We start from the raw sequence: 14,549 nt of genomic DNA, 5'->3' as shown, positions 1-14,549 counted from the left end.
TCCAAGTCACCAATATCGTTTCTAGTACAATTATATATCAATGTCTGCTTCATTCGATATGTAGACGTAAAATCAAGAGTTATTGCCATTCAAGCGAAAAACATAAATATTGTAGTGTCCTAAATATGTATATAACTTGAACACCTGCAATCGAGCGCGACACAAAAAATTCACCTTGATTTCTCAACGCCTCTTTCTCTTGTGTTATCCTGGCATGAATCTGACGACTCTAGATCGAACCGAATCTAAACACCACTATATCACAAAATGAGGCTACCACCGTTGGTCTCCACTCCATAGATACTTGTAATCTAATTTTCCAGTTGTGGACCATTCTTTAATTTTAAATCTCGCTTAAATTGCTTGTTTATCATTTTGTAGGTCTAGCGTTTTCTTTTACATGTTTGTGAGTTTACAAGCTTATGAGTTTTGCGGGTTTATGTAGGAATCCGTTCGTGTAAAATAAATAAAAATACTTTATTAAATTGAACAACAGAAACAATTACAGAATGAAATAGAAGTACAATACAATTACAACTGAAAAATAGAAATACAAAAACAGAAAACTCGAACAGACGAAACTGTTCTTGGCTGAGGATCGTGTTAGACACGGGTCCCTTAAAACAAATTTCGTGTCTCCCAGGAGAACACTTTTGTTTCCAGGATACAACAGCCGCAAGCAGTTGCACTGCCGGTCTTGACTCCAACCCGAAGGTGTACCTTGAACTCTTGAAGAAGATGAAGAATTTCAGTAGAGAGAGATTGTAGAGAAGTATATTTCGGTGTTTTTGGTCTTCAATAGGATGCTCCTATTTATAGTTGCAGGTCTTGAAGAAACTGAAAAACGAATTAAATGGGTGAATTAAACTGCATTAAACATCTTTAATGTACTTTAATTCGTCACTTAATTCTTAGTCAAACGCATTAACTTCGTCAGTTTCAAATGCTGAATGTAACTGCACGGCATTAACTGCAGCAGGAAGCTTCCGCGCGCGCGTGCGCGCAAGACACACTGGTGCGCGCAGGTCTGCAACCTCACGCGTGGTGCGTCCACTTGGCTCACTGCCTTGCGCGCGTGCGCCATACTCACTCAGGTCCATGCGCGCCTGCGCGCGTGTGCCACGTTATCTGTGAGCCTCTACGAGCACGCCACATAGTCGCGCCGTTTTGGCTCACTTTGGTGCGCCGCGCACGTCACATCAGGCCCATGCACCATGCGCACAACCGCGCGCTCATGTGTACTCGCTCGCGCGCGTATGCGCATGACTGCCACGTCATGCGTCAGCATGCCACATTACTAACTACTTGGTCCTTGCAACCCTTGTGCTTCCACCATGCGCACGCGGTCAAAAATACAAAGGCGGCTCTCAAGCGGCTCGCGGCGATGCGAGCGTGCGAAGTGCGCATCAAAGCGCCACACTGCGCCTCATCACCCACGCCACGCGCGCGGGCGCGAGTTAGGGTGCTTCGCGAGTACACTAGTGAGTGCTTCCATGAAACAATAAGGATGGAGAGTTCCCACTTAAATACCCCTTTAAGTTTTATCTCTCATCCGATGTGGGACAAGGTGCTACTTTCCCATTTTTTCAGCATTCAAGTTTCAAACACCAAACTTTGAGCATCGATATCTCATTCATCTTAGCTCTGTTTTGGACGTGGTTTAGTTCGTTGTGAAGCCCTTCCAACGTAGAACACAAACCCACAAATAAATATATAAAACCCGCTCATTTTATTATATTTATTTCTAGTCCAAAATAGGAAAAAATCGTTTTCCTATACTTGTGAAAAATGCTATTTTCACAAGATTTCCAACAGTTTACAAGTTGACAAATTTAAAGAGTTTAGTTACATGTTTACTGGATATGATTCTGTGTTTACAAATTTACAAGTATTCATGGTTACATGTTTTGATCTACCAAGTGTGTTATGTATGATCATATGGTGTCTACTCTATATATTTAGTGATTGTTTTGTTTACTCTACGGAGCAGGGGCGGACCCACGTTAAGCGGAACGGGGTCTCCGGACCCCAATCTTTTTATAAAAAGTAGTAGAAACGGTATATAAAATTTTCTATGGACCCCATAAAATAATTTAGTTGGACCCCATGACAATAAGAGTGAGCTTGGTGCATTGGTAAAACCCCTTGTTTACATTCAAAAGGTTTTGAGTTCAATACCCGTTTCTTTTGTTTTTTTAGGTTTTTTTTTAAACTTGACTTTAAAATTGGGTATTTTAATAGCTGAATGTTTAGTTATGATATTGACCGATCCAAAAAATTTGAACAACTGGAAAAATGGGACCCCATTGTCCAAAAATCCTGGGTCTGCCACTGCTACGGAGTATCACTTATACTTTGCCCTACGACCTCCTGTCATGTTGGTTATACGAAATGTCTTGTATGTTGTATTTTCTCTAGAGAGTGAGATACAAAATTGCAAGTGACAAGTTCTTATGTTTTCACAAGTTTCATATTTATATTTATCTTTTGTTATCTGCACACTGAGAGTTGTACTCACACATGCTTGTATATTTACTTTTACTTCTTGCTAGTGAGGTTATCTGGTACGGTTGTGTAGGTGTTAAAGAACTTTAAAAACTTTAAACTAAATATAAGTATTTAAGATTATTTATTATAAATATTGGAATGGAATATTGTAATGTTTTAATCAAAATATAATTATGTTTTTTTATCTGATTTCTACTTATACATCATTCCTAGTCGGGTTTGAAATGTTACAAAACCATACACTCGTCATTCAACTTATTGGTTTGGTATTTCTTTACTTGCTTACATAAGATTCAAAGATGAATGAGTGGCTACTAATTATGCAAGATTTATGCCTTTAGTCGTATGTATGTATTCTTATAGGAAAAAAGTAACAAGTATTTAAAGATTAATGAGTGGCTACTAATTATGCAAGTGTCCAACATTTCATTGATTGTCCAAAATTATAATTTCATGATGACGCCACACCGACCAGTTTATAATTTATACTAGTCTTTCATCACGTGTATTCTATTCTAAACAATGTTCATGCACCAGGAGAATATTTTTTTACTAACCCAGCCAATCACATTCTTTCCTGTTTCTCCAATAAATTAAATTATCAAAATTTAAGTGCAAGGTTATAATTTCCTTTTTTATTACAGTTACCCAAGTATAGGAATAAGTTCATATTTTATTTACTGTTTTTTAAACAAGTGGAAATTACACGTTGGATGCATCAGAAAATATGTATGTATTACAAAATAAAAAAGAAGTTTGTTATTTACAATACTTTAATTACATGAAAATTGTCTCATTAAAATTTTAAAAACTCATCATATGTCCAAAAATATATTAACATGTGTTTCTATATCAACTGAAAACTATAAAAATTAATACCTATACCAGTACCGGTGTTGTAAAGAATCACTGTTCAATGAAGAGTGATTTTCACTCATATCGATTGTTTCCTATATGTTGTATATATAGTAAAATTACCTCTAAGCATTTATGATTTTGACAAATGTATATACAAAATTGAAAAACCAATTATAACTGTATTGTTTATTTGGTTAAATAATATGTTTTTATAACCAATAGTTTGTAAAAGGGCATCCCAAGTAGAGAATGTTACATTGTTACCAAACTTAGAGCGTTAACAATGCTTTAATGTGGCAAAGGTCCGAATTTGTGAACCAACCCCATAGGCTAATGTTGCGTTGTGAAGTGAAGTCCGACACACCAATGTCCAGATTTACAGACCTCCAACGGACCTTAATGTGGGGCTCTTCTTTCTCACATACAAAATTAAATATAGATTTTTTAAGGTGGTTTGTTAAGATTTGCCGTTCAAAAAAAATAGATTTAATATCTAATGTGGCATGCTGAATTAAAGGTTTATTGCAAATTAACAAGTAGCATTGTGAATGCTCTTAAAGCAAACTTCCATCATGACACCTATCAATATTTAAAAAAGTCATTTCCTCTTCCATTTATTATTCTTTTTAAACTAGGGTTAAGACCCGCCCGCGTTGCGGCGCGGGTACATCGTAAATATTGAATGGATTAGTCCAAACGTTATATGATGCATTAACTATATGAAAACACATATTTCGACGTATTCAGTTGAACTCAGTGTAACCTGTATAAGCATTGTGATTGGATCAAACGTAAAGTAAATGGAATTCATATCGAACAATCATAACGTATTATATGTGACCCAACTCATACACAAAAAACGTAACAGGTATGAAGGAAAATATGCACATGTAATCGAAAGAGATTAATTAGAGCTTTCGAAAAAAAAAAAAAAGGAGAAAAAAAAACCATAATTTGACTCCACTCGGTTCGAAACAAACTTTACGAAACATAAATAAAATAAACACGAAAACATATTATATTTGACCTAAATCATTTCCCAAAAAAGTATACGTCAAAACGTAGCACAACTTGAATTTATACCAAAAGGTACGTAAAAATATGCATGCAAAAATGGTTTCTTTAAACGAAAACGTATTATATTTGACATGACTCGTCTATAAAAAAATTTACGTCGGAATATAGAACAAATCTTATTTATACATACCGGCACATAAAATATGCATACAAAAATAGTTTTTAAGTAAAGGAACAATAGGGGTAAACCGAAAAAAAAAATATTAGTAAAAAATTTAATTGGTTAAAAATGTTCGTAAAACCGTGCCAAGTAGTACCAATGCCACAACGACATCGACTCTCAACATCGTAAAAATAAAATAGATAAAATGGTAAAAATTACACAGAACGAAAAGTAGACTAAAATCGTTGAACCATGCACACCCGTTACAGTGTCTTAATGCGAAGAAATTAAGTAGAAATGTAAAATGTAGAAAATAATAACTTACGCCCGTTGCGGCGAACTTTACAAAAGGGGAAAAATGAACGCGTTGCGACGGATCTGTCAAATATGAAAAAATAGAGCAAAAACGTTTAACCTCACATGCACGCTACGACATGTTAACTCGCAAAATTTAGAACGAAACGTAAAACGAAAAACTTGCAAAAGATAAAAAGTATGGGGGACCAAAGTTGTAAATAACAAAGTGTTGTGTTAGATTATAAAAGATGAAAAACTTAGAGTTAAAAGTAAAAAAAAAAAAATAAATAAAAGGGGTCAAAATGTAAAAGATAAAACTTGGTTGAAAGTGAAAAATTAAGTTTTTTTTGGAAAACTCCCCAACACAAGTTACAAGTGCTAATGCATCAAAAAGTTACTAACTTATATATGGAATAATACTTTTATATTTACATTTTCATTTTCATGTTATCACATTTTTATATTATTTTTCATAACTAAACTATATGTTATAATAAACTATTTAATTTTTATTCTCATATTATTAAATTACATAATTTATAGCTCACAAAGTTTATAATAAAGTATTTTTTTTCTAACAAAGTTTACACAATTTTAAAATATATTTGTTAAAGTTGCAAATTATTATTATTATAATATAATATATATATATATATACATATATAAAGAAAAGAAATTAATAAAATAAAAGGAAATGAATTTTTTTGCTTGCCCACTCATTTTATATATCCTTCATGGATAACCTTTAAGGTTTTATGGTGCCCGAAATCAAAATAGTCTTAGACCAAGTGTGTAATTCACATATCTGAACTAGTATGAATGCTTATTCATATTTCTCATTTGGTCTTTAAGTAAGTCATGCTTACTAAAATGGCTTGATGACACCAAAATCGAAAAAGGAGAGTCGCACTAGAAGGAAGACTTTAAGCTAGACCTTTCACCACCTCAACAATGACACCCACTTTAATTATAAATGGTTAGACCATATGTACTGGTTTAGCTCAATAATGCTCTCATCATGGGGCGTTTTGCGACACGTGGCAGTCCAGTCAGCATGGAACATTATTGGGGGTTATTGCAAAAGTGCCGTAGTGGAAATAATGCCCAATAACGCCCCTTCCAATCATTAAACAATTATTTTTTAATTAAAAACTTAAAATACTTCATTAAATTAAAAAAAAAATACAATACTAGAAATTAAAAAAAAATAAAATCCAACTAAATTAAAAAAAAATACACTAGTTTTCGTCTTCGCTTTCTTCACCATCGCCAACTAATTCGTCTTCCTCGTCCTCCGTTTCTTCCTCACCCTCAGGTGGTACATACCGAACCGACAATGCTTCACATATCTCACCGCTAGTTGACAAGCACTCGTAACCGCCTCTTGCTTGACCTCCTCATCGGTGGAATCATCGCCATCCGTAAAAAAACTCTTTGAAGTAAAAATTTACCATGGATGAAGAACTAGGGGAATCCATTAATTTTTATAAAATGGTAGTGTTTTTGAGAGAGTTTTGATTATATTTGAAAGAGATATATATATATATATATATATATATATATATATATATATATATATATATATATATATATATATATATATATAGGGGATGGTTCAAATGAAAACCACTTTTATTGTGAAAACTCGAAAACTAACTAAAAAAAGCCTAAAAAACACACAAAATTTTTTTTTTTCAATTTTTTTTATAAAAATCGCTAGTTTTTATATATAAAAAAACTTCTTTTCAAAAAAAAAAAAATTTGTGTAGTGCACATGTGTAATACTGCACATGTGTATACACATGTGCAGTATTACACATGTACACTACACAAAAAAAAAAATTTTTTTTTTTTTGAAATTTTTTTTTTATATATTAAAAAAGCTGCGAAATTTGGTTTGCAAAAAAAAAATTAAAAAAAAAATTTTTTGTATGTTTTTTTTGGCTTTTTTTAATTAGTTTTCGAGTTTTCACAATAACTAGTGGTTTTCATTTGAACCTTCCCCTATATATATATATAGGTAAAAGGTTAATATATATATATATATATATATATATATATATATATATATATATATATAAACTAGCTGTTTATAACTAGCCATTGCTAGTTTTTGATTGGTTGGTCAAAGTTCTCGCGGCGTGCTTAAAACAACGCGGACCCAATTTTTTTCGAAAAAACGCCCGAAAACGCCCCTATGTAATGGGATTTGGGCGTTTTTCTGCGTTATTTTTGAATTTAAAAAAAAACGCCCCACTACGGGGGTCTTAGGATAGGCTCTAGTGCTCTATATATAAGTGTCATGCGTACGCTAACCACATGTTCTTTGTTTAAAGGGGCATAAAACCCGATAAATTCTCGCAATTTCAAAGATTAGTACACATAATCTATGCTTGAGAGGAATAGAAATGATAAACCAATAAAATATAACATTTTTATGGTCAAACGGGGTTTAACTTTTCACAACCCTCCCCAGTCACCATTAATATCCAAAGTCAAATGGTGATGAGTGATGACCACCGGTAGTAGTTGTTACGAAAAGCTGGTAAATAACCCTGCTATGTAGCGGAAGTATGTGCTATGTGTTCACGCTAAGAAGACCCCCTTTCATTTGTGATGGGCAACCCATATGGTAATTTGATGCGTCTACATAGACGTACGATCTCAAAGCTATTCATGCCCGCCTAGAAAACTATAGGTTGTCCGAAGAATAATAGTGTTAAAACTAAACAAGAGTTTGAAGGCTTAACCGCTCATACTTTTATAAGTTTATTATACTTTTATAAAAATATACAACATGAGTGAACTAAATTGGGCATGGTTATCCTAAATTTCCATTTTATAACTTTTAAGTTATTCTAATATGTCATCTAAAAACTTATAAAGTTATAATGGGAAACCACTTAGATTATTCAATTTCCAATTTAAACGTGCCTCCTATGTGTAATTATCAATTTATCATCATTGACAGTCTCTACAAATCCAATATAAACCATTTCTTCCGTTTTCATTAATCTTTTCATCAAACGAAAATATCAAAGATAATTTTCATAGCCATAAAGCACTCAATTATAATTACAATTTAGTAATTTACAACAAACAAGAGGGACTGAAGACGAAACTCAAAAGAAAATCAAAGGACTTGAAAGTAAAGTATTTTGGGCACCTTAAAAAACCAAGCGCCCCAAGACAATTACACACATTAAACAAGACACAAATTTGTACAATTTCTTCCAAAAGTACTCACATGCTCCTAGAGGATCCAAGAGCTTTGACTGCGCCGGCTCTCAAAACGAACTGGTGGTAGAAGGCGGCGATGGCGGCTCCGATCATCGGTCCCACCCAGAACAACCACTGCACAAAGTTCACATATTTGATTAACTTGTGTGACAAATTTTGATTAAGATGGTGGTAGACATGACATGAATAATAAAACTTACTTGGTCATCCCAGGCCTTTTCTTTTCCGTACATGACGGCCGCACCAAAACTACGAGCCGGGTTGATTCCAGTGCCGGTGATTGGGATGGTGGCCAAGTGAACCATGAATACGGCAAATCCGATAGGGAGAGGTGCCAATACCTTAAAAGTTAAATAAAAACAATTATATATAGAAAAAAACATAAAGAGTACCGTATAAATGTCACTACTAGAAAACTGGGCGGTTTTTTATGCCAAATTTGTCAGAAGTACTTACGGGAACATGGGAATCTCGTGCATTTCTTTTGGGGTCAGTGGCTGAAAAGACGGTGTAAACGAGGACAAATGTGCCGATGATTTCAGCACCCAAACCGGTGCCTTTGCTGTAGCCATCTGCGAGCTCGTTGGCACCGCCACCATAAGTATTGTAGTAAGTCTTTTGGAAAGCTTTCACCAGACCGCAACCGCATACGGCACCCAAGCATTGAGCCACAATGTACATGAATGCCCTCGGGAGTGTCACCTTTCTAGCCAAAAACAGCCCAAAAGTCACCGCAGGGTTAATGTGTCCTCCTGGTCAAAATTATTCACCACAACATTATTATCAAATTAATTAACTAGTTAATAGATTATACTAAACTCTTAAGCATATGCCTATCACCGAAGACATTTCCGTCAAAAATCTGTTGGTAACGCTTTTACCGACGAGAATTCGTCGGTGATAGTTTGTCAGGCATATAAGACCATATGTAATGGGGCTTTATAAGGGCATGAAAGATTTTGATAATGCCCTTACACCATTACTAATGGGCATTATAGGGGCATGAAGAGTGAGGGGCATTTCTATAATAATGCCCAAAGAGAAGAAAAATAATGGAAAGTAATAAATGAAATGGGCATTAACCATTACACTTTTTTTAAAAGGGCATTATGATGATGATGTGGTGAAAAATGCCCCTTAGTGGGCATTAACCATTACCTATGGTCTAACCATCGGTAATTTAATTTCCGATACCCACAAATATTAGCGACGGATTGCCGATAGGCATTTTAGCGACGAATTACCGACGCGTTGTAAAAAATAATTAATAAAATTATTTTTCACTAACATGATGACTTTAATTTTCCGTTGGTAATACTCATTTTGTTTAGTAGTGAAAGGGGAAAAGTTATCAACCTGAGATGCCGGCAGTGCAATATACTAGAACGAAGATCATGCCACCGAATGCCCAGGCAATACCAAGAATGCCAACACCACCGCATTGGTCGGAACTGTGGGCTGGGTCGGTTTGGGACTTGTAGCCGATTACAGTCAAGACAGTGATGTAAAGGAAGAGAAGGGTAGCAATGAACTCAGCAATGATGGCTCGGTAAAAAGACCACTTGGTGAGCTCTTCCGCATCGAAGAGGTCAGCCGGGGGAGGGTCTTGGTAATCTTTTGCACTGTACTCATGCTCACCAACCTCAACGTCTTTGCCCATTGTTAGACTATAATATAAGTTAAGGGTACTATTGTATCTTAATTAATTACTCTTCAAAGGGAAAGAAAGAATGGAGTGGTGGATGAGGAGAAAGCAAGTGAGAGTGTATTTATATACATAATGTTTTGTCATGTAACGTTTTTTTTTTTTTTTATATAAAAAGTACCCGTTATTCATCACTCTCACTCACCGCCGCCCATTCTATTTTTTATCATCCAATTACAACTAACTTTTATGCCACCTGGATTCCACTAGCCAATCAGTGATCAGAGTTGGTAAGGAGTAATTTTTTTTTTGCTAACCCAGCCAATCATTTTATTAGCATTATCTTTACCGGAAAATAATTCATGGCTATAAGTCCACCGTCCAGCATACTATATTTTGTCTCTTGGATTACCGTTTATTTTATGTTTATACATCCAAGGGTTAGTGTTGTTAAAACTTTTTGGATTAATGGGTTGAATTGTTGAACTCGAATACGGACCCGTTTAACCCATTTATCTAAATACGGCAAAATGGTTGACGGGTGTAAACAAGATGCAAACATGTTCATCGGGTTGGCAGGTTGGAAAAAATTGGCTAAAGGTTACCGATTCGACATATGTTTAATTAACTAAACAAGTTGGTTGACCGACTTGTTTAGATAAGCGAGTTAAACAGGTCAACATGGACACAACTAGTTTTATTAAACTAGGCAACCCGGACACGACCCCTTTATTAAACGGGCTACATGTAAAAATCCAAAACCTAATTATTTTCAAATTATATATATATATATATATATGGAACCCATTAAGTCTAACCAATTTTTAGAATAATCTTAACCATCTAAACTCATCAACTTTTGATTTTGACCTTTTAAACTCAAATAAAAAACTGTAATAGAAGTTATATTCTCTCTCTCCCACGTCGTATCCTCCCCACGTTCCTGTAACTTCCTCCCCACGTTCCTGTAACTTCCATGTACACTTCCTTTTAAATGTATCTCAAACCTACATTTTTGCCCCCATTCCCCTCCATCGCTCTCTATCTCTCAATTGCGCTTTCAAAAGTAAAATTGAAGCATCGATTTCTGGCAACACAACCTATCTTTGAAGCACCGATTCCAAGAATCACCGCTTCTTTACCTCCGAAAATGTCAAAAGCATGGGCTTAGTTCTCCGGCGACGTGAAGATATCTCGCCGATCAATGGAATAAATGTCTTCTTCGCTTGTATAAACACACTAATCTTCCACCTTCAACCGTGAATCATCATCCCTAGATCTCAATAAAGATGGTAAGTTCTTTTAATTTTCAACTTCTAATTTCTGGTTTTGAATCGATTAATTCTGTAATTTATTTTGTTAAGATAACGGGGGATGTTTATGTTCCTCCATAATCCAATATAAGCTAAACAACGAGTTGTTATTCTGATTCATGGAAGGCTAAAATCGAACACAATGGAAATTAGGGAACAAATTTTGTTTCTATTTGATTTAATTTGACCTAATTTTAACCTATTTATTTACATCTGATGTTGCAGCGTTCTAGGGTTTAAACAGAGAAATTAGGGATCAAGATGGAGCCAACAAAAATAGTAGATGGAAGTTCGTTAAGGTAATTTGCATAAATCGTTTATTTCACATCACGATTTTGTTTCTTTGTCTCAGAACCTAAATGGGTTTAAGGGATCTTGAAGATTATTAGAATGTTTGATGAAACAATCTATATAATTTGATATTTCTTATTGAAATTCTAAGGCTTTGTTTGTTGATTGTAGCATGGTTAATGTTGGATTTATTGCATGTACTTATGCTGTCAGTATCACTATGCCCTCATTCTTCTTCTTATGGTTAAAGGCATTGGGTATTGATAATATCTTAGGGTTTGATTGGCTGCATCACCATCATCTGAATCAATGGTCAAAGCTCTTCAAGTATTGTATTCACTTGGAGTTCTTGATGATGATGCAAAACCTACTTCGCCAGTAGAATTTCAAGTTGCGGAGCTACCATTGGTATATTAATCTTAATCTTTTATATCCTCCATTTATCTGAAAAACACATTATTCATTAAAATTATTCACACAAACTATGCACCTTAAAATTGTTGGTTTTAGGATCCCATGATCTCAAAAATGATCATAGCATCAGATCAACTTGGATGTTCTCTGAAGAAATAATAATTCTCTTTGCCGTCCTCTCAGTTCAGTTGATTTAATTTGTACCATGGCCCATTGTTTCTCATTCTTATCTTTATAGATTGTTCATATTCTAATAAATAAAGATATAACTTTTCAGTCAATATGGATATCCGTTAAGGGGCAGAGAGAACTCGATAAGGCCAAAGTGAGATTTGTCACAGCCAAGGTGTGTTATAGTAAGCATATTACATAAAAGCCCTTTGTATATGCAACAACTGAAGAGTGGCGGCCTGATGTCTCACGTTATGTCCCCCTGATATTGAGCTAGATGGAAGCAGGCTTTTTCCCATTGACAAGCTCAATATCGTGCAGCCCACACCCGGGTGGTGGAGGAGTCTGAGAATTAGATGAGGCGGCACAAATTTGCTGATATGTATGACTCCTTTGGTTCTTTCTAAATGTGCGAATTAGGCGGGTTGAAACGGTATTTTCTTCTTCTAAAGCTTTAAGTTTTTTTTTTATAAATATTACTTTATCAAATATGATCGTCATAATCATATTATACAATACTATGCTATTTTATTTTATTTTATTAAAGTGATTAAAGATTTATGTCAAGGTGACAAAATGAACGGGTCAGGTCGGGTAACATGTCAAAATGTGTTAAAGTTGAAACGTGTAATTTTATAGTGAGGGCCAAAATGCGTTTAGGTTGAAACAAATAATTTTATATCATTTGCAGGTGTTATGTAGAAGGTATAATATCATTTGCAGGTGAAGCAACTTAATTGCTTTCCTAAAAAGTTGATGATTGTTTCATTTGTCAAATGCATACATCTATATTTCTATAAATTAAGGTGTTTGAGATGGGAAAATAGCAACGAGAAGGTATACTAATTAGTTGTGATTTCACGCTTCCCCATGATTTATACATTGCAGTACTACTTACTATTACTAATCAACTTGAAGATCTTTTTTCTCCATTCTTAAGTTCTAATAAATAATAAGTGATTCAAATATTATAGGAAAAATATAGTTAATTTTCAAACAACCCATCAAATTTAATTTGTTATATGCTATAGGTTTTGTAAGCTCAAATGGCGTTTATTAGGCCATATGTTATGGGGTGCCGTTGAGGCGAGGGCTTGGGGCAAATTACGGGAGTTAGGAAGGAGAAAAAGAAGGAACCATGTGGGCGTCGTTGGAAGACGGGAGCGTGGAACCATAACATAGAGGCGTTGTTGGAGCGTGGAGCACCTATTCGTTTGATTAACTCAAAATATATTATTAATTTTCATGTTTTTTTATTTACTTAATAGGGATACATCAAAATATCCGGTGGAAACTCCCCTAGAGCTCCAACATTCTTGTCATGTAAATGAATATCTGATAACATTTATTCATGAATCATAAGTTCATAATTTTGTATTGTTATTCTTAATTTCATTATTATTTTAAAGACATCAAAAGATGGTATATAATCTTTTATTTTTGTTGATTGGAATGTAGTTATGCAATTTGCAAGGCCTTTCTTGCAAATTATTATTTTAAGGACATTTTTTTTCCCTGAGTTTTTGTTCTAGAAAGGTCAAAAATGAAAAATTGTTATGGGGTTTGAGGATTAAATATTAAGAGCCTTTATTTAAATACACTTTATAAGCTATAACTGAACAAGTAGGATGTTTCAACTATCTAACTACTTATCCATATACATGTGGATTAATATGCCCCCTTCGAGCTAAACGAAACGTAATAACATGAAACTTGGACTTAATAGTAGTAAAAATTAGGAGAGATTTCCATTGAAGACCTGCCAAGTGTCTTGAAGTTGAGAAATGAACTTTGCCTAGCGCGCGCACGCGCATACACACCGGACGTGTATACAACTAATGTTTTTGTTTGGAATGGAAGGAAAAGATACTAATGTTATTATGACATGAAAAAGCCCGTCCACCGGACGGGTATTAAACTAGTTATGTTTCGGACCATCTCAGAATTATCATCCCTAATAATATATTAATGATGTGTTAAAAATGTATTTCTTGATATCTAAGACAAAATAAATGGGATTACCTTCTTATAATCTTGACATTTTTATTAATGATATGTCATCCATACAAAATACCTCCCTATAATGTTGACATTTTTTATGATATGCTAATATGTTTTTTGCAATCTAATTGATATAAAATTTTAGACTTTCAAAACACGAGTTTTTATCGATTGCATCTACTTAAACCTTGATATAGTACTTATTTTTTTTATGTGTTATCTACTTAAACCTTGATATAATACATATTTTTTTATGTGTAGTGTAAGTTTTAATCATGTATCTGTACATAGGAATACATGACCAGATGCTGGAGGATAAGGTAAAGACATTTTGAAACTACCTTCTGCTGATGATATATGGTCTGAATTTAGGTAAAATTTTCAATCTTATACGATTATTATTCGAAATGATCCTTTTTTATACAATTTTGAATTTTAATTAGTTGAATAGTTGAATTAAATTGGGTTTCAGATCTGAAAGTTAGATTTAATTGGAACAACTAACATCATATACAGCTTCTTATAGTATAATTGTTTCGATCATTTACATCAATCTAATTATGTTAGATTTTTTTTTTTTTTTTTGAAAAATGAACTTCATTAAAAAACCAACCAAAACCGACAACTATCT

The 14,549-nt window shown here is 34.1% G+C and overlaps 1 protein-coding gene and 1 long non-coding RNA gene across 13 annotated transcripts; one reads left to right on the top strand and one right to left on the bottom strand.

The window, feature by feature from the left end:
* Positions 1–7,865: 7,865 nt before the first annotated feature.
* Positions 7,866–10,601, bottom strand: LOC110868318 (probable aquaporin PIP2-4). Its single transcript, XM_022117453.2, has 4 exons — positions 9,440–10,601; positions 8,540–8,835; positions 8,284–8,424; positions 7,866–8,197 (listed from the first exon to the last, which is right to left on the bottom strand). Exons 1-4 carry the CDS (start codon positions 9,741–9,743, stop codon positions 8,087–8,089), a joined length of 852 nt encoding a protein of 283 aa, XP_021973145.1. The 5' UTR covers positions 9,744–10,601; the 3' UTR covers positions 7,866–8,086.
* Positions 10,602–10,663: 62 nt separating this feature from the next.
* Positions 10,664–13,364, top strand: LOC110868320. Of its 12 annotated transcripts, none has more exons than XR_004862526.1 (4): positions 10,664–11,020; positions 11,267–11,740; positions 11,843–11,928; positions 12,024–13,364. It is a non-coding gene; the product is annotated as an uncharacterized LOC110868320 (long non-coding RNA). The 12 variants fall into 12 exon arrangements; XR_004862527.1 differs by lacking the exon at positions 11,843–11,928 and having other exon boundaries at positions 10,677–11,020; positions 12,024–12,350; positions 12,609–13,364; XR_004862525.1 differs by having other exon boundaries at positions 10,677–11,020; positions 11,267–12,350; positions 12,609–12,754; positions 12,949–13,364.
* The last annotated feature ends 1,185 nt before the right edge of the window (positions 13,365–14,549 follow it).

The sequence above is a fragment of the Helianthus annuus genome, chromosome 7 (assembly GCF_002127325.2).
Source record: "Helianthus annuus cultivar XRQ/B chromosome 7, HanXRQr2.0-SUNRISE, whole genome shotgun sequence".
Taxonomy (NCBI): domain Eukaryota; kingdom Viridiplantae; phylum Streptophyta; class Magnoliopsida; order Asterales; family Asteraceae; genus Helianthus; species Helianthus annuus.
Note: the sequence above shows the minus strand (reverse complement) of the source record. Positions and strands in the feature narration are given on the sequence as shown.